We start from the raw sequence: 19,308 nt of genomic DNA, 5'->3' as shown, positions 1-19,308 counted from the left end.
TTGAGGCTATTTTTAATTCCCAGCTAAATTAATTTGGCCAAAAATAGCAGGAGTCCCTTCCCTTGGAGGAAATACTTCTGTTACTGTGAATCTGGAACATAAAATAATCCACCCACTGAAGAGCAGAATTAGCACGGGAGATTTTTGTTGGGTTTGTTTCCCTGAAATAAACTTCTCTTTAAGGTTTCCTGTGGCATCACAGCACGTGAGGAATGGGCGAGTGCAGAGGGTGGTTTCAGGACCCCGCAAAGGCTTCCTCTGAGGTTTATCTAGAGGGGATCCCCCCAGGACACAAAGAACACTGCAGGTCTCCCTTGCAAGGGTTCTTTTTACAGGTCCTCTTGTAAAAGCGTGTCACCTGAGTTTATGTGCCACCGGATAGCAGCATTTGGCAAGAGAGAGAACTCCCTTAAACCAGCAAGAGAAATACCAGAATACTGGTCCTACTAGTTTGTAAAAGAATTTGGAAAAGAAATAAATCTTAAAAATCTTCAAAACCTCTCCAGGAAGCCTTGCCTCCATCTTCTATAAGGTGCTTTCTCTCTCTCCGCACTTAAACTCAACAGCATTTTAGTTCTTCCCCATTTACAGCAGCTACCCTATGCAATCTTATGGTATCATTATTTGCATGCTCAGCTCAACTTTTTGATTAGGGAGGATGCACCAGGAGGGCAAGAACTGTCTTCACCTTCACATCTTCCTAGCATGAAGCCCTCAGTAAGTATTTAGCAATGGAATGCCATTGAGGGCTGTAAACAACTTTAAAGACCACCAAATTCAACCTCCATATTAATAAATAAGAAAACCGAGGTACAGAAGGATTTTTCAGCCACTTGGCAGGGCAGGATTCCCAATTCCCACCCCAGAACTCCTTTGACCTCACTGGGCTGAATTTTAAATGCAACTTTTTAAGCACCTACACCTTTTTACAAATCTCCCTTTGTCGGTTCAGGAATAGAAAAGTGTTTAAGGTATACCTGGGTTTGCTCACAAAATTGCCTTATTTCCATATTAAATGTAAAAGCACACTTTGAAGATTTGCTAATTAAATTTCTACGTTTATTTTAAATGTTTTGAGTTTTGTTACAAATGAAGCTCTCAAATGTTGAATTTTAAACAATTTGGCAGCCTTTTTCATTTGCTCCGTTTCTAAGACACCAGAAAGGACTCAAGAACAAGAGAATTCTCAAGACCACCATAACGAAGAGAATGTAATTTTGCACCTGGACATACAGCCCCTCCCCAGGGTCCAGCCCCGCACCAGGTATCACTTTTGGATTTATGGCCATTTGTAGGATTGTTTCTAGGTCCACTCTAAGCATTTATAGTCAGTGCTCTCGAGCTTCCTCCAATGGCTCAGTTTCCCCATCTTTGCAGACCTGAAGATGTACTCAGATCAGAAGCCAGCCTCCCTACCTTTCAGCAAGTTAATTTCTTCACTTATGCCCTTCCGAACATTCTGGAAGGCACCCGCTAACTCGTGATGCTGTCTCTGTGGATGTTGGTTCTCTCCCAGGTGAGGTACACTAATGACCCAGGAAGTTATTTTTAAATCACCTGAATACTGTTTAATTGTATGGCTCAGACAGAAAAAGCACAAGGTATTACAGGTACAGTTTTTCCCCAGACAGGCAGGGACACTGGTGAAAAGGCACAAGGCAAATAAATACGAACAAAAGGAACACAAAAGCAAGGGAAGGGAATTACCTGGGGTGAGGGGGGTGGGGGTGAGGCCTTTGAGCAGGTCAGTCCCTTCCCCTCTTCCTCAAATGCTCACAGATGCAGTACACAGAGCAAATAGTCCAAAGATTGTGTTTGAAGAGTTGTCTAGCATTTGTGTGGTTTTAGACGTATCACATAAAGACTTTTCTCTCGCTACAACTTTCTGTATGGAAAGGATGTGTGGGTTCTTCATTTGGGGATTTCGGGGCAGAACTAAGATTGGGAGGAATGTCTGAAAGGGGTGCTTCACAGTTTTCTCCCCCTTAAGACACATACAGAAAACACAAAGTATTAAGAAAAATGAATACACATACGCATGCATACTGGAAGACCCGAATACCCCGCTTCCCTCTAGCAGGGTGGGCTTCAGGACAGATGTTATTTGAGCAGAGAAGGTTCTAACAAGTGGGAGGAGTTCCAGACTGAAGGACAAAGCAGCTGGGGAGCTGAAATTTTAAAAGGTGAAGGGCAGGAGTCTGAGAAAGTCTGCCCTCTAGGACCCACCCCCCCGCACCTGCACCCCACGCCTCACCCCATCATGGCCGGAGCAAGGAAGAGAAAAACATCAGCTCAGGGGATCAGTGGCAGCTGAAGAAACAAAAGCATCGTTATTTCTTTCCAAGAGCAAAAATCACCCCCCCACCCCCACCCCAAAGGCAAGGCTTGTCCATGTCCTTGTTCATGCCTTAATGGGGGATGGAGGGGGTGGCAGAAGGGAGGTTAGGTATTTCTCAACAATGGGCCAGTTTTCTTTCTTTGTCATCTTACAAAATCTTAGACACGGGACTGGGGTGCTGGGCAGAGCACCAAGCTGCTTTCTGAGGCCGCACATTTGGCAGCACAAATCCAGCACCAGCTCAAAGTGCCTTTCCAACACCGACTCTTTCGTTTTCCTCTCCTCTTTCCTTGCTGCGCACAGGGTTGCACTTGAAGTCTCGGAAATGCTTGGCTTTCATCTTGGTAGGGAGTGTCTGGAACCCTGTGCATCCAGAGGAGGTGGGGGAGGGCTGAGGATGGCCCAACATGTTCGGAGAAGTGGGCAGTGGGAGGAGAGGGCTCCTTCCATTCCTCCATGGAACCCAGACACCCCTTCTCCTCCCCGAGGTTCCTGACACATCTGCATCCTTTCCACTAGCCTGCTCCTTGAGTCTTGAAGATGACCTCTGTTCAAAAGAATTTTTACCTATTTCTCTTCGGTTCCTGTAATCTGGGCACTGCTAACTTCACACTACACAGTACCTGTCCTTTCATCCTGAAGATGCAAGACAGGTACAGTATCTGTGCATCTCACAGGGTCTGTCCTTTCTTGGTCCCCGTGTGGGAATGCCCTGGAGTCTGCAAATCTGGCATCGTTAAGTGGCACATGAACTGTGTGCATCTTAAGCACTCGCCATGTGTGAAACAAATCTTAACCTAAAAACTTTCAGATTTTCAGGGAAAAAAAATGCTTCAGGTAGTTTTTTCTCGTAAGCTGGATTTTGTGTCTCCTGATCCTTCCATTCCATTACCTGGCCTTTCCCATGCCCTTTAGCACTTTTCTAAATGTCTGAACAGAACTTTGAAGGATTACACCAAGGCAGCAGCTATACCAACTTCTCCACTGACAGTATGACCAGACCACGGCAGCCTCTCTTTCCTTTCATGGCCTTGAGTCAACCACAAACCTCTTGGACACTCAAGGGCCATGTCACCATGCCCCTGGATCATTTACATCTTTCTTCTATGTGCTTCAGTCTCCTCATCCATAAAATAAAGTTAACCAAATAAGTCTTTAACACCCCTTTCAACTCTATAATTCTAGGACTTTAAAACGTATTCAAAAAAAAGAAAAATAAGAAAATCCTACCATCTCATCTCAGCTCTGTGTCCTGACACCTTTGTGCTTTTCCAGTTATCCCCCTGCTGCAGTTCAGTCTGGGCATCTTGCAGATTTGTACAACAAATAAATCACCCTGCACACAGACAGCAGATACTTCTCATGCCCTGCCTGCACAAAGCCCTAATCATTGGCCTCTTGATGCCAACAACCAAAAGGAAAATTTCTACTTGGAAGAGAACACACAGACTGTTCAAGTACTTTTTTTCCCCCTCATATTTTTTTTTTTTAAGTCATCTCTTATCCTCACTTTCGTGGATATTAAAATGTGAGACTAAGCATCTCTAGCGAGTCAACACAACAGGGAGTAGGGACAGAGCTCGGATGAACACATCAGATCACAGGTGTGTGTCCCACTGTATCGTGTGACCAGCAGACCTGCACTAAGCCTTCCTGCCTGGCTTGGGGATCTAGGAGTAGGGTGGCCATATAGTGATCACCAAAACAGGGAAAGAACTTAACAGACATTAACTAATCTGTAGCAGGCATAAACCAAGACTTCCCTGTGGAAACAAGACAGTCCTGCGCAAACTGGGATGTATATTAACTATCTATGTGTAGTAACAAAAGCTTACAGAATTCATGACATAAGCAGAGAGCTGGCCTACAGCCCTTCTAGGAAATTGCTAAAACAGCATCACTCTCTCGGTCTTCCTCCTACTCCTCTGCCTGTTCCTCCTTGGTCTCCCCTCCTTCCCTCCCTCCCTCTTCCATCCAATCCACTAGAGTTCTCCTCAGTGCTCTCTCTCCTGGGCCCTCATCTCTTTTCTTCTCATTCTATCTACCCCCTTTCTCTAGGCAAGAGGATCCACACCCAAAGCTTAAAACAAAGAACAGAGGAATCTGTATCTTCAGAAGGACACACTCTACTTCCAGCCTCCACACCTGCATTCACAGACAACTGTCTTCTCGATGTCAGATTTCTCAAACTGCACATGTCCAAAGTGAAACCCTTGATCTGCCCTATCCCATACTCCCAAATACATTCTCCATCCATGGTCTTGATGGCCTCCATCCATTCACAGGTTTGGGCCTAAAGCCCGAGAGTTTTTCCTCAACATCTCCATCTCCCTGATCCCCCAATGGCCGAGAGCTGCTGATTCAGCTCCAAAGTGTATCTTGAATGAGTTCACTCTGCCCATCCCCATTGCTGCCACCTCCCCCAAGCTCCCACCACCTTGCCCTCTGTGCTGATTCTTCATCCTTTGGTTGGTATTCCCCATCTTCACCCATCCATCAAGCCCACTTCCTAACCTGGTCCATTTCCCATAAGGAAACCAGAGAAACACTTATAATATGCAAACAGGATCAACATCTCCTAATTTAAAGCCTTTCTCTAGATCCCTAGTATTCCTATGATTGTGTTCAAAATCCTCAACTACACACCTGACGACCAGCTTGCTCTTTTTCTCTTCTACACTAAACTTCCCACTTCAGGGCTTTCTCACTTGCTTTTCCCTTTGCCTGGAACAGTCTTTCACAGGGCTCCTTGTGCCCCAGCACACACATGTGCACATCCCCTTCCATTTGCCTATCTCCTACTTGTTCCCAAAGCTTAGATTAATGCCATTCCCTTGGGGAAGGAAGCCTCCGACCACCTAGAGTAGGTCCCTTGGGGAAACACACTCAGAGAACCTCTACCCTCTTTTAATTAGTGATATTCTCCATGTCTATCTTCCCCCATATTAAGTACTTAATAATGAGTACTTGGGCACCTGGGTGGCTCAGTTAAGTGTCCATCTCACAATTCTGGCTCAGGTCATGATCTCGGGGTCATGAGATCGAACTCTGCATTGGGGTACGCACTCAGTGGGGAGTCTGCTTGAGAGTCTCTCCTCCCCCTCTCTGCCTCTACCCCTACCTCTCTGTGCATGCATGTGTGCACGCTCTCTCAAAATAAATCAATCTTTAGAATGAATTGATAGACAGATAGTACTTAACCAAAAGAATGAAGAAATGGAAGGAGGGAGAGGAGTCAGGTAATAACTACACTCCTGTGACCTACCAACACCCCCACCTCACCCCATTCCTACTGGAGCCAAAATGGGAGAATGGAAGGATGGGTTCCGAACAATGAGCAAGGTGGCCAGAGAAACACCGCTGTGATGCTTAAGGCCACCTTTCAGGAAAGCTGGTACTCTGCATCTATTTTTACCTCTAAGATGCCCAAAATGGAGACAATACTCCAGAAAGAAGGGGAATGTGCAAGGGTCGGTGGGGTACACTAGTGTTTTGTATGTCAGTGCGTCGTTCACGGACATGGGCTTTCTGGTCTGTGAACACAGGACAGGATGATCTCCGAGGCTCTGGGGCTCCCACGTTCTGAGCCTCTGCGGGTTGGTGGTGGCTTTGAGCCCAAGGCTCCTGCTCTGTGCAGCTTCCACCAGCATCTTGACCAAAACGCAGCATGGCTCTATGCACTCAGGGCACAGGGGTAAGTTCCTTCATTATATGTGCTAAAACCACACACATCTGAACCCCTCAGAGCTCACCATGGGTATGCCCTCCTCTGAAAGGGAAGAATTCAGCCCTGCCTGCACTGACAGAGCCGCTTTGAAATCTGTGTTTCCTGATGGGAACGAGAACCAAAGCTGGAACCAGCACATAATTTCAGTATTTGTGCCGGAAGTGATCCAGCAAAAGCGATTCAGAATAGAAAGGTCTCCTCTTCCAGGCCTCCTCTGCAAATTTCCTTTTCCTGTTAAAATATTTTCCACGGAACAGCCCAATTGTCCACTCAATGTATTTTAGATATTGGGATTTCCCATGCCTCCTGACTCCCACTCTCCTTTGCTGATCCCATTTTTCGGTAAACAAGAGATGCAAGAGAGATGCTCACTAGAGACAGGCAGAATTAGGGCACAAATAAAAGTATGTATTCACACATGGGCAGCTTCAGAGATCAGTTGTTCAGTGGAAGAGATGCTAAATTATTTAAATCAACAGCAGCATTTGTAATACACAATGAAAAGGCAGCAAGGATCTCATGAAGTCAACTAGGAAGAGGTGGTTACACTGGCCCAAAGCAAGGACGGTCCTATCAGTCAACAAACCATTAGGGTGAACCATAAAGGGTGATTTACGTTTGTTGTGAAATTTGTCAACATCTTCGGAAAAGAACCACACTGTGTTTGCGAAAGCTCCTACTATAAAGTTGGTGGATTTAGCCCATGTGGTTGCCTGCAGTGGAAGAGTACAAGCTAAGAAATTCTCCAATCCTGAAGTAGTCCTACCAGGGCTCCCAAAGGACTAAAGATCTGTTCATCAGTACGAGCCGAAGTTGTACAGGGCTCATTGACAAGTCTTCCCGCTAAGAGTATGTGCCCAAACAAACAGCTGTACAGGCATTAAAAAAAAGGTGAAGTCAGAGATCTGCATTAACCTCAAATAATAGTTTCCAGTTTACTTACATCCGTGTCGGGTCCCTTATCCGCACCCGGACAAGAAAAAGTGACAAATTCATGGCACCTCTTGTGAACCACAAAACAGCAAACTGGTGGAGACAAAAGAAAACTAAAATTAGTAATTTAATACAAAAGCTTTGTTTTCCAAAACAGGGCTATGTCCCTTTAGAAGTCAGTTTGATTTCACTATAGACAGAATCTCAAACAGCAATCAGAAGGCATTTTTTTCAAGACTCAGCAACATTTGGTATTAATTGGGCTTATAGATAATAGAACCATAAAATGGCAGGTCTGACAGGGCCCAAGGAGACCTAAACCCTAGTTCCTATTCTCTAAAGTTGAGGTCGGGGGGCAGAGATCATAAGACACTTTCCCAAGATATAAACCACAAATCAAAATTTAAACAACTCTGCCCTGTCCTATACCGATATACATGCATGCATATAAAGGAAGGTCTAACACGTTATACTGGGGGGGGTGGGGAGTAACGGATTATACATAGAGTGATATCTATGTGGGTTGCAGAACTTCCTCAGCAGAATTCTGAATTCAAAGAACTCATTAAGACACAAATCCACGGGGCACTGGGGTGGCTCAGTGGGTTAAGCATCTGCCTTCAGCTCAGGTCATGATCCCAAGGTCCTCAGAACAAGCCCCGATTGGGCTTCCTGCTCAGCAGGGAGTCTGCTTCTCCCTCTCCCTCTGCCCCTCCCCCTGCTCGTGCTCTCTCTCTCTCCCCCCCTTGCCTGCTCTCGTTCTATCTCAAATAAAATCTTTAAAAATAAAAAAGGACGGGCGCCTGAGTGGCTCAGTTGGTTGAGCGACTGCCTTCAGCTCAGGTCATGATCCTGGAGTCCCTGGATCGAGTCCCACATCGGGCTCGCTGCTCGGTGAGGAGCCTGCTTCTCCCTCTAACCCTCCCCCATCTCATGTACTCTCTCTCTCTCTCATTCTCGCTCTCTCAAATAAATAAATAAATCTTTAAAAAAATAAAAAAAAAATAAAAATAAAAAAGGACACAAACCCAATCTACAGAAAACAGCCCTTTGAAATGGAAAAAAAAAAAAAGGCGAACACCTTCACACCTTGCACATGCATGCTTGCCACACATGTTGTCACCAGCTGAGGGAAGTCCCCGCAAATCTACCACATCTCCTACAGAGCAAATATTTTCCAAGTTCAATGTGGTTTTGGTAAATATTCAGGATGGATCAATAAAAGAACTGTCATAGAAATTAATAAGTAATCCCTTAAGAGGTTCTATGTATAAGATGATGTGGAGGATCCAAAAAAATAATAATAATAAATGACCGGTTAGTCCTTCCTCACGCACTTGAAGTCTACCAAAGGGTATGACCAACTATTCCACTGTTCTTTGTCGAACATGCTAAAAATATACCCCCCTAAATAGTGGATAAGTCCTAAGTCTGTGCCGCAGAAGGCAGGCTAGAGCTCCCCAGATCCGGGGCTCTTTTCTTTCCCCCCAGTGATACCACAACTCTCTGCACATGTGGCCACAAAGCCAAATGAAGACAGTCCATCATTCCAGTGAGCTCCAGAAGATGGCAGGTTTGCAGAGATCCCAAGAAGAGGGCAAGTGCCAAGCCTTGTGCTAAGAAGGCAAGCAGAGGGCCTCGAGCAGCCATGAAGACATTCAGAATGTCTTTGATAAGCGTCGGCAGCCACTGAACGGTTTGAACAAGAGTCATATGGACAAAAACAGTGCTTTAGAAGGGCAAATGGTGGCAACAGGAAGAATTTCATGGACTAGATTTGGGCCATGAGGCCCAATTAGAAGAAGCCTCTTGTCTAGTCTATGAATGAAAGTAATTGCCCATCATTATTCGGTCTGCTAAGAAATGGAAATAATAGATGTCAGAGAAATTGCAGAAGAACGGGCTCAACTGGCCAATGGACCACAGATACTGCTGACCATCCTATTATGTGTCATTTGGATGGGTCCCTTCACACTCATTACTGAGTCCTCATGACACTACGTAATATGTGTATCTACATTTTACCAAAAAGAAAATATCGATTCCCCTTTCCTCCCACTGTGTCCTAAGCCATTGACAGGAGCAGAAAAGATGTAAGAGGCAATGCCAAGATGCTATACATGGGTGACAGGAAAAGGAGTACATGAAAGGAATTACATATATATTTAAAATATATATATTACATATAAGTGTGTGTGTGTGTATATGCGTGTGTGTGTTTTAGATATATAAAATAACCAGAGGATGAAGATATGGGTATGCCCTGCCAGGGTAGTGGATAAAGGATGGTTTTCTTTTAAGATAGTTTTCTTTTAAGGTGGTCATAATACAATGTCACTATAAAAATACTTCTGTAAAAAAAAAAAAATGTGGGCCTGGTATGAGCAGGCAGTGTTCGACATAGGGGGGAACCATGCATAGTAAGCTGCCAACCGAAGAGGTCTTGAAGAGCATCCTTTTGGAAGCAGAGGCTCCCGAGGGAAGGGTTCTCCTTGGCTGCCTGGCCCGCCCACCACACCCACCCACCAGGAGGGTAGGAGAGGACAGCGAAGCCAGCTCCGGGCTGCCCCCGCAGGACCAAGACACTGCAAAGGGCAGCACTTAGCTCCTCCAAGCCCTCAGAGCAGCTTTTTCCACAATGCTTCTGCTAAAAGCATCTCCGCTGCAACCCTCTCCAAGGATGGATAGATAATAAAGCAGAGCTGTGATGGCACAAATTAATCTCATCTGCTCACTCTCCCCAGGCACAAAGTCATCCCTCACTCACTGGAATTAGAAAGATAAATTACAAAAGGAAAAGGGTCACAGGAGCATTATTTCCTCATCAGAGTTTATTAGGGATATGGTATTTTGAAGGCAAAATGAGCATTCGGATTCCCTACTTAATTGTTCAACATACTGGGGTTTTTTGTTTTTGTTGTTTTTTTTTTTTTAAGCCACCTCTGCATTCAGGTGAACACTTAGGAAAACCTGTATTTATCAAATCCATTTGGATGGTTTTTTGTATCTGTCCTTTCTATTCCCATTTACCTGTCAATGCAATTATAAATCTCAACCCACAAGTATTTCTATTGTATGCCTCAAAAAAAAAAGTCTTATATCCAATTTTATCCCAAGAAGCTCCAGGCCCTCACTACGCAGTATAATTTGCAGGGGCAGTTATAAAAAGTCCCACCTACCCCCAAAATTACTTCCTCCTAGCCTACTTAGCTGTCCCCCACCCCACGCCTTACACATGAAAGTCACATCTAGAAAGGACTAGATTCACCCAACAGGGGGTGGAGAAAAGGATCCTGTGAGAGCCGCTCATGGATGTGAGCTATCTGGAAGATAAAGACCTTGTAAGGCCTATTCAAAGACTCAAGATTCAGAATCATGACCTTCAGAAGAAGAAGAAACCACCCATGCCTAGGTGAGTACAAGCAAGGAGAGAAAGCCAGTGCTCCCCTCCTCCTATCCCATCCCCACCCCAGGGGCAGGCAAGAGAAGCCCTGCGTTGGCAGACTCGGGCTGCATACAGCATTTGTCTGGGAAAGGCCATCCCAGAAAGCTGAGCAAGGGTCAGAGATTCCAAAATGACAGCTGGTGGGCCTTGACCTTTGGTTTCAAGTTCCCAACTAAACTGGGTAATGCGGGGTGCCTGGGTGGCTCAGTCGTTAAGCATCTGCCTTTGGCTCAGGTCATGATCCCAGGGTCCTGGGATCGAGCCCCGCATCGGGCTCCTGCCCGGCGGGAAGCCTGCTTCTCCCTCTCCCACTCCCCCTGCTTGTGTTCCCTGTCTTGCTGTCTCTCTCTCGCTCTGTCAAATAAATAATAATAAAAAAACTTTAAAAATAAACTGGGTAATGCATATTTTATAAGACAATATAATGCAAACATTTGAGAAGTCTTGCTAGGGTCGCTGAAGAATGAGGAACAGACTGGCTCAATAATACAAGAGAATGTATCACGTTTACCTGGAGATGGTCAGCACAGAGTTTCCTCAGGCTAAAAATTAGGAGCGGTTTTTATTTTATTTTTTTCAGAATTCTAAAGGTCTTCATCTTGCCATGCTGTATGGAGTCAGGGGAGTTGGGGAGAGCTGGGGATAAAGCAGTTCTGTCACACGGTGTGGATTTCATACATATTCGTCTGCCCTTGGCAGGCAGGAAGTGGAGACCCGCAACACGGCAGATTCCTCCAGCCCCATCGTTTGTCCTGGAGGTGGACCCTTGGTGCTTAAACAAGCCTTTGCTTAAGCAGGCACAGACCAGCCAATCAAACAGAGACAAAGCCCCATTTTCCAAGACTTTGGGGCCTGTCTGCTTATATAACCAAATGATAGGTTTTAAAATATGAGGCTGTCCTGCAGCTTAAAGTCGCAAAGTAAATCTTCATTCAATTATTTTCTAAGCACAAAATCGCTTTCCTCTAATCCTCTATGTGATATGCCTACACTGCCCAACAGTGATGGATGACATGTGAAACACACAAATCACACTAAGCAAATGACGTCGGTGGACAAAAGATAAAGACCAGAGGCTTGGCCAAATAATGATTCTTAACATTACGTGGCTTTAAAATTGAGGGTGCTTCATCGACTGATCCATATCACATGCTCATCTTACTTAACGGAAGGAAGCTAAATGGAAATTAAGGAGAGTGTTCACCATCTGTCAGAAGTAGATTTCCAAGACAGAATAACAGTCACCTATGTTTGGCTCAAGAATTCATAATGATTTCTAAAATACAGAGCTGTGTGGTGATGCTGCCGTGTGGATGGATGTTAACAGTGGTTTTCTCTCATGCTCATTAAAGTGAACAAAACCCAACAAAAAATAAATCTGAAAGCCAAACATTTCAGTGTGAGAAACACTCCCTTCTGACACGGTACCCCCATGAATTTGATCAGAATTGATTTAACTATAATGGTCTTGGCTCGTTAGACACCCCTGGAGGAACAGGAGAGGGCTTGCTTTCTGCGCCAAATGTCATCACGCAGATGGATGACTTTGGGCTCTTGATACTAGACAATGTTCTCCAGAGTGGTCCCGGGTAAGTGGCAAGCCCAGAGACATTTTCTATATTTCATTTAAATAGAGATTAAAAAAAAAAAAAAAGAGCACGGTGAACTGATGCTACATATAAAGGAATGAGCTACAAGCTACCTGCTTCCTGCTCGTCAATGCAAACTGCTTCTTACAAATGACCCCAACACGGATCACACGTAAATCAAGTAGGTGCAGCAACAGCTCTGACAGGAGAGAAAATTCTAATTGAAGGTGATTAGTCACCACCTCATACCACTAGGAAGGCTATTAAGAAAGCAAAACAACACGTGACGGAGAGGATGAGGAGAAACTGGAACCCCTGTCCATCACTGGGGAGACTGTAAGATGGTACAAAAGGTCAACACAGAACTACCCTATGACCTGACAATTCCACTTCTGGGTCTCAAACAGATATTTGCACACCCATGTTCACAGCAGCATCATCGAGAATAGTTAAAGGTGGAAACAACTTAAATGTCCATCAACAGAAGAATGGATAACAAAATGCAATATATCCATACAATGGATTATTTGGCCTTAAAAGGGAAAAATTCTGACACATGCTACGACATGAACCCTGAGAACATTATGCTAACAGAAAGCAGCCAGATACAAAAGGACAGATACAGTCTGGTTCCTCTTATATGAAGTACCCAGAATAGTTAAACCCAGAGACAGAAGGTAGAACAGAGGTTATCAGGAGCTGGGGAAGAGGAGTGGGGTGTCAGCACTAAATGGGTGGAGTTCTATTTGGGACAATAGAGAGTTCTGGAGATTGAAGGTGGTGATGGTTGCACAAGGCACCGGATGCTGTACACCTGAGATGATCAAAATGGCAAGTTTTAGGGCACGGAGATTTTACCACAATAAAGTTTCATTCATCAACCTGGAATGATATTTATGAAATTATAAATGAGACACAGCCTTGAGTGAGTCCTGCTTCTGTGAATTTTTGGTAGTTTTTGTTGTTCACAGTTAGTTATGAAACCAAGAAAGACTTATTTGCTTCCATCACATAAAATTCCTAATAAAGGCAGTGACCAAATAGAGTGGGGACATGGGGACATTCAGAGCAGAGGACCCCATGACTGCTGAGGACCAGACAGGTGTCCCACCAACCCTCCCATCTCACTCACCAGCGGTCGAAGTCAATAATGCTGATGGAGACCAGGACCTTTAGACTGAAGGCCTGGCTCTTTTACCAAATCCCTGTGACACTCATGCTCCATCTATGTGTAAAATGGGACTACCCTATTTACACTGGACATGGACTGCCATGTTCACAGAAGAGAAAAAATATATATACTACACGTATCACTTCCCATTTTTCTTCAAGAAATCTTTTCCTTTTCACACTCACATCTGTATCATTTCAAGTTCAGGTCAGAGTCATGTAAAATGGAACATATGCATAAAAATTCCCTGCTACACAAAATTAATGGAAGAGGGTACACATTATGTAACAAATTCCGAATTCAAGGAAAAAACCTACTACAGTTAACAGTCTGACATTGTTTAGAACAGAAGACTGGTAGCTAGCTGAGTTTCCTCGAGTTCCTTTTTTTAAATACATGAATGGTTGCCATCATGTGAGGTGGTTTTAATTAAATTTTGCTTAGCTGGAAGGGATTAATGAAAGGTAGCGTCACATCAGGATACAATGAAATGAAAATCTCTAAGGCAAGTGAACCACTTTCAGCTTTGTAGGGAAAGTCATGAAAATTTGAGCTTATGTTATATTTGCATGCTCAAAGAAAATTATTGGTTTCAGATTTATAACAATGAAAACAGTCTTCTCGTGGGATACATGTTCAAGTTGTATGAAAACAAATCAAGTAAATGTGCTTTATCACATATTACCAAAGGGATGACATTCTTCAAGCAGCACAGAATCTGCCTCTAAGAATTTGTGCACATGCTCCCAGGAAACTCTCAAAACCCCCAGTATTCCCATTTCTGATCAGGACCCCCAAATCCCTCCCCTTCCCCAGGAGAATCACCTTTAACCTCTTCCTCTTCTCTAATGTCACCAATGAATATGAGGTGTAAGAGAAGGGCCCCCTCGTTACTGGTCAGAGAAACTGGGCAAAGTGCTGCCATCTTGCAATCAAGAGTAGAGCCTCAAGGTGAAACAGCACTCAACACTAAGGAGAAAGAAAGAAACCATCTGCATGTTGGCATGGCACTCACCTCTAGACTTCTCAGATATGTGAGCCATCCAAGACCCTTTCAAATATTCATTTTCTTTATATATACCTGAATATATAAGATCATATCACACACGCTTTTCCGGTTTATGCCAGTGTGCACGGAGCGTTCTGTACTTGCAAGCAAAAGATAACTAAAACAATAAAGGGAGAATTGGCAGATTGTGGGAAATGAACAAAGGGGGCCGAGAGGTAAGAATGAACTAGAACCTGGAAACTCACAGGCCTGGGCCAACTGCTCGCAGGAACTACACAGGCTGGAGGAGGAGACAGGACTGTGTGTTTGGTTTTAGACAAAGGGAGTACCCCCATGCTGCTGGGACACCCAAATAGATGTGTCAGGCAGGCAAGCAAGCAGAACTTCAAGCTTAGAGGTCAAAAGGCAGCTGGGGCCTGCAGACCAAATTTGGAGAGGCATCTTCATAGCTGAGAGCCAAAGGGAAAATGGCAGATGAACTCCAAGGAGTAGGGAAGAGCTTTGGGACACCCACATCCGTGGCTGATGGTGAAAAGGAGGTGGTGGTGTGGGAAGTGAGAGGACGGAGTCCTGACTCTGGGGCCTCAAGGGGGCGGAGGGAAGAAGAATTTCAAGAACAGCTGGGCAATCACTGGTATAAAGGATTCCTCCAGAGCCAAGGAGGAAAGCTGAGATTTGGCCCCTCATGGCTCAAAAGCCAAACACTTGGAAGAAGGTGGATAATGACAGCAACACCTATGCCAACAGGTCCCTGATACACAGCCTCCCTTTTTACTTATTCCCATATTCTTTAACCCAGAACTGAAACGGGATGGACTCTTCTGATACCATCAATATACAGCAGTGAAATCATCTTAATTCCTCAAGGAACTACAGTATAAAGGCCCAGCTGTTTTATAGAACATCTACTATAAACCTATACTCTATAAAACATGAAGGCCAAGGGGCGGCCAAAACAGTTTCTGCTCATAGGAAAGCTCAGGGTCTAAAGAGAAAAACACATAAAGGAGTAGGCATCTCGTATCCTCTCTTCCTTACTCCTCTGCCACTCCATCCCCTTTATCTTCCACTTTTTTCCCTCCTTTAATTCATCATAATGTAAAATCCAGGGTTTATTTTGTAATATTTATCACTGAATAGCTTTACCCTTCTCAATTCTAATATTGCAAAATATAACATTATTTAAAAATTTAGACAAATGGAAATACACAATGTCTGTAACTTACTCTAACAGACTCCAGCAAGAAAAGAAAAAAAGATGAAACAAGACGGGTAAAAGTCAACAATTACTGAAGCTGTGAGATGGTATATGGTCTATTCTCACTATGTTTGCAGGTATTTGGAAATGTACATAATAAAAGGCAAAGAGAATGAATAGTTAGATGGGTTTTTACCCCTGTGGTTAAACTCTTCTCCCCCTCACCCCCCACTTAGTCAAAGGCCATTGAGAAACCATCATGACAATATTGACAAAAAGCTGCTTAGAAAAAACGAGAGCAGAGACTTCAAAAATAAGTTACTTTTTACACCTCGTATGTCAAGAACAATCTCACAGTTCTTTCATAGGACAGAATTTATGATCCTCTAACAGTTGTCTTTCTAGCTCTCCAAAGCACAGTGTAATTTATTATTTCCACTCATCTCTCCTATGAAGAATTGCCAAATAAAAATGTCATCTGATCATTTCAGGCATTAGCCATCCTGTTATGAGTTTAATTGTCCCCTTCCCCAACCCCCCCCCCCAATTCATATGTTGAAATTCTAATCTCCAGAATCTCAGAATGTGAAATTATTTGGAAATAGGGTTGTCGTAATTCGTTAGGATGAGGTCATACTGGCATGGGGCGGGCCCTTATCCAGTAAGACTGGTATCCTTATAAAAAGGGGAAATTCAAACACATAGGAATACATGTGAAGGTGTAGGCAGAAATTGGGCTGATGCTTCCACAAGCCAAGGAATTCCAATGATTGCCAGCAAACTACCAGACATGGGGAGGGTCATTTTCCGTCTTCAGAATAAAGCAACCATGCTGAAAACCTTAATTTCATATTTCTAGCCTCCAAAACTGAGACAAACTTGGTTAAGCTACCCAGTTTGTGGTACTTTGTTAGAGCAGCTTTAGAAAACTAATATATAAGGGCACCTGGGTGGCTCAGTTGGTTAAGCATCTGACTTTTGGTTTTGGCTCAGGTCATGATCTCATGGGATCGAGCCCCGCATCGGGCTCCACACTCAGCGCAGTCTGTTCCTGTCCCTCTGCTCCTCCCCCAGCTCGTGCTTGTTTGCTATCTCTAAAATCTTAAAAAATATATATGTAAACCAAGGCAGTTTCTAGAAAGGATTCAATAAGTGAAAGTCTTAATCAGAGCTGTATCTCATCAAGAAAACCACAACACCCCACTTGTCAAATGGAGCCCAAGTTATTAAGTCTATAAAGTGTCCAGGGAAAGAATTCATAGGTAAATAAACTTCAGATTTCAATTAAGTGATATAAACAAGTAGTGAGGCCTTCAAGTCACTCTTCCCAGACAGCTCCATGGGATGGCATACATGGGCCCATGAAATTCACCTGTATCACGAATGGAGACCAAGGATACCTTCAAGTACCAAAGCAGCAACGAACAGTTCAAGTAAGGAGTTAGAGTTCTGCTCACACTTCCACCAGGAAAAAAAAAGGGCCCACAAATATTATGGGTGATTGTAAGCAAAAATGGTTTAAAACCTGAATTGTTGATGGGGCACCTGGGTGGCTCAGCCATTTAGTGTCTGCCTTCGGCTCAGGTCATGATCTCAGGGTCCTGGGATCGAGCCCCGCATCGGGCTCCTTGCTCAGCAGGGAAGCCTGCTTCTCCCTCTCCCACTCCCCCTGCTTGTGTTCCCTCTCTCGCTGTCAAAAAATAAATAAAAATTTAAAAAAAAACAAAACAAAAAACCTGAATTGTTGATATGAAATAGAAACTGTGACATTCAAAAAAAATCCCTGGGGCATTTGTATAGATTCATTTGCTCATGATTATAAATGAGTTTAATAAAGTCAGAACTCTTAAAGGGTCCAATATAGAAGTATCATGAAAAGCTCAAAATTAAAATCCTTGACTTTGTGTGTGTCCTACTTAATATACTAGCTGGTACTTGCATTCAAGATAACAAGGACAATCACGATAACGAGGTTTGTACAATGCTGGATTATATATAAAGGACTTTTCTTCATCTTCGGTGGTGAAATGACAGTTTTCTGGGTGGTGTTATACTTGTGTGGGAACCTAACACTTGGATTCCTCAGAGGACCAAGAGCCCAGGGAAGTCACCATTAGCATTAACCTTCATGAGGATGTTACTAATTTAAACATCACAGAGTCTGAGAAGAGCAGAATCAGGAGACTTCAGAGAGAAGCCACCTAGTGGTTTTCAAACTGTACTCCCTGGAGGCCTTTTAGGGGGATTGGGTGGGTGGGTAAAAAGATCTGGACTCCTCTCTGCCTCTAGTCTGCTCCTGTTTAATCCCAGGCTACAGTTTTATTCTAAAGTCAAAGTTTTGGCAGTCACATGAAAAGTCAACATCCTTAACATGTATCTGTTCAGCAAACAAGCCATTTGGTTGCAAACTGAAGGTCAAGGGCAAGGCCAAGAGCCAGGCCTTTCTGGTATTTGTAATTTTATAGCTTATTTTGAAAATGGAGCAGATATAAAGTTCCATGTTTATCTATTCATTCCGTCCTTTCAAAAATCTCTATGAAGCTCCTAGTAGAAAGGCCAGGAAGGCTGAGGGCGGTGGCTGCCCAGGGAGAGATGGCGGCAATCCTGAGTGAGTTTTCAAGAGAGATGATGTGCTTAAGGGAGAAGAAGAGGAATCTGCAGGAGAGCAGACACAGGCCCAGGAGAAAGGCAAGCAGACAGCCAGGAGTCTTGAAATAGGAAAGGTGGGAATGTCTCAAAAAGGAAGTTTTCAACGGTCTCCCTCTCACAAGAAGTCAGGAAGTAGCTGAGACAAACCTATTAGATCAGGGACTAGAAGGTCATTGTCATACACAGCCTGTGGCTTAGGGGACGGGCAAGAAAGAAGGTGGTAAAGAAACGCAGGCAGCGAATAGAAAGCATTCAGTTTAAATTCTGGTCAACTGGTATTTATTGAGCAACAGCTATGTCCCAGACATGGCGCTAGACCCTGGTATCTATGAAGATCAGTAAGGCTCAGGTACTCTGAACAGCTTCAAGTGTAGTCTGGTGAACAGTCACAAACTAATCATTTCAAGGTCATGAAGGACAGTCAAGTCTTCCGGGTATAGGCTGTGAGCATCGAGGGAAAAGTCTCTTCTCCCAGCCTCAAGTTTCCAGAAGATTTGTGGCAGAAATGATGCTGTTGCCGAGGCTGAAAAAAGGACACAAGGTCAAGGGACTTTTTCTTACCGCGATGAGCAGTCATCTGACAGAGTCTGCAGTAACACCTATGTTAAAAAACGAAAATAGGCACGGACCGCCTCATGCAAACTACAGAGGTAGGTAGGTGGTCAGAGAAATCAAGCACTGGTGGAAAGGAATGTGATTCATATCAGCCAAGAAAATATTACTCTTGTTCATGATTCACAGAAGGAAATTATCAAGTTGTTCCAAATATTTTAGTCAACACTCATTTCAGAATCCAGGGCTTGCTTCCCCCCCCCCCCGCCTGCCTTTTGGTCATGTAATTACAAAGCTCCCATGGGTAAGTGAGGGAAAAGCACTTCAAATTTAATGTTCTGGTTTGGCTTTGATTTCAGGCAATATTGAGACAGGGGCGGGAACGGTCTCAGAATTGAAAAGACATTTAAGTTTAGTCAGAAATGCAGGGCTTAATAAAAGCAAACGTGGTGCCGCATTACTTCTGAATTTTGAGGGGCAAAACATGGCGGTCATTTTTAATTCTTAGAGATGAATACATGCAGAAGGGTTCCATAAATAAAATGCTTTCATTTTTTTTTTTTTTAATTTATTTATTCATTTGAGAGAGTGAGAATGAGAGAGAGTACATGAGAGGGGGCAGGGTCAGAGGGAGAAGCAGGCTCCTCGCCGAGCAGGGAGCCCGATGCGGGACTAGATCCCGGGACTCCAGGATCAT

The 19,308-nt window shown here is 44.0% G+C and overlaps 1 protein-coding gene across 3 annotated transcripts in view; it reads right to left on the bottom strand.

The window, feature by feature from the left end:
* PRKCA (protein kinase C alpha) overlaps positions 1-19,308 on the bottom strand; it is a 395,562-nt gene that overhangs the window by 237,806 nt on the left and 138,448 nt on the right. For all 3 annotated transcript variants that reach the window (XM_035026216.1, XM_035026215.1, XM_035026214.1), the window contains exon 3: positions 7,009-7,091. In XM_035026216.1, coding sequence (XP_034882107.1) covers positions 7,009-7,091 — 83 coding nt within the window. The remainder of the gene's footprint in view (positions 1-7,008; positions 7,092-19,308) is intronic.

Source organism: Mirounga leonina, unplaced genomic scaffold (assembly GCF_011800145.1).
Source record: "Mirounga leonina isolate KUSES-001 unplaced genomic scaffold, KU_Mleo_1.0 Mir_197, whole genome shotgun sequence".
NCBI classification, from domain to species: domain Eukaryota; kingdom Metazoa; phylum Chordata; class Mammalia; order Carnivora; family Phocidae; genus Mirounga; species Mirounga leonina.
Note: the sequence above shows the minus strand (reverse complement) of the source record. Positions and strands in the feature narration are given on the sequence as shown.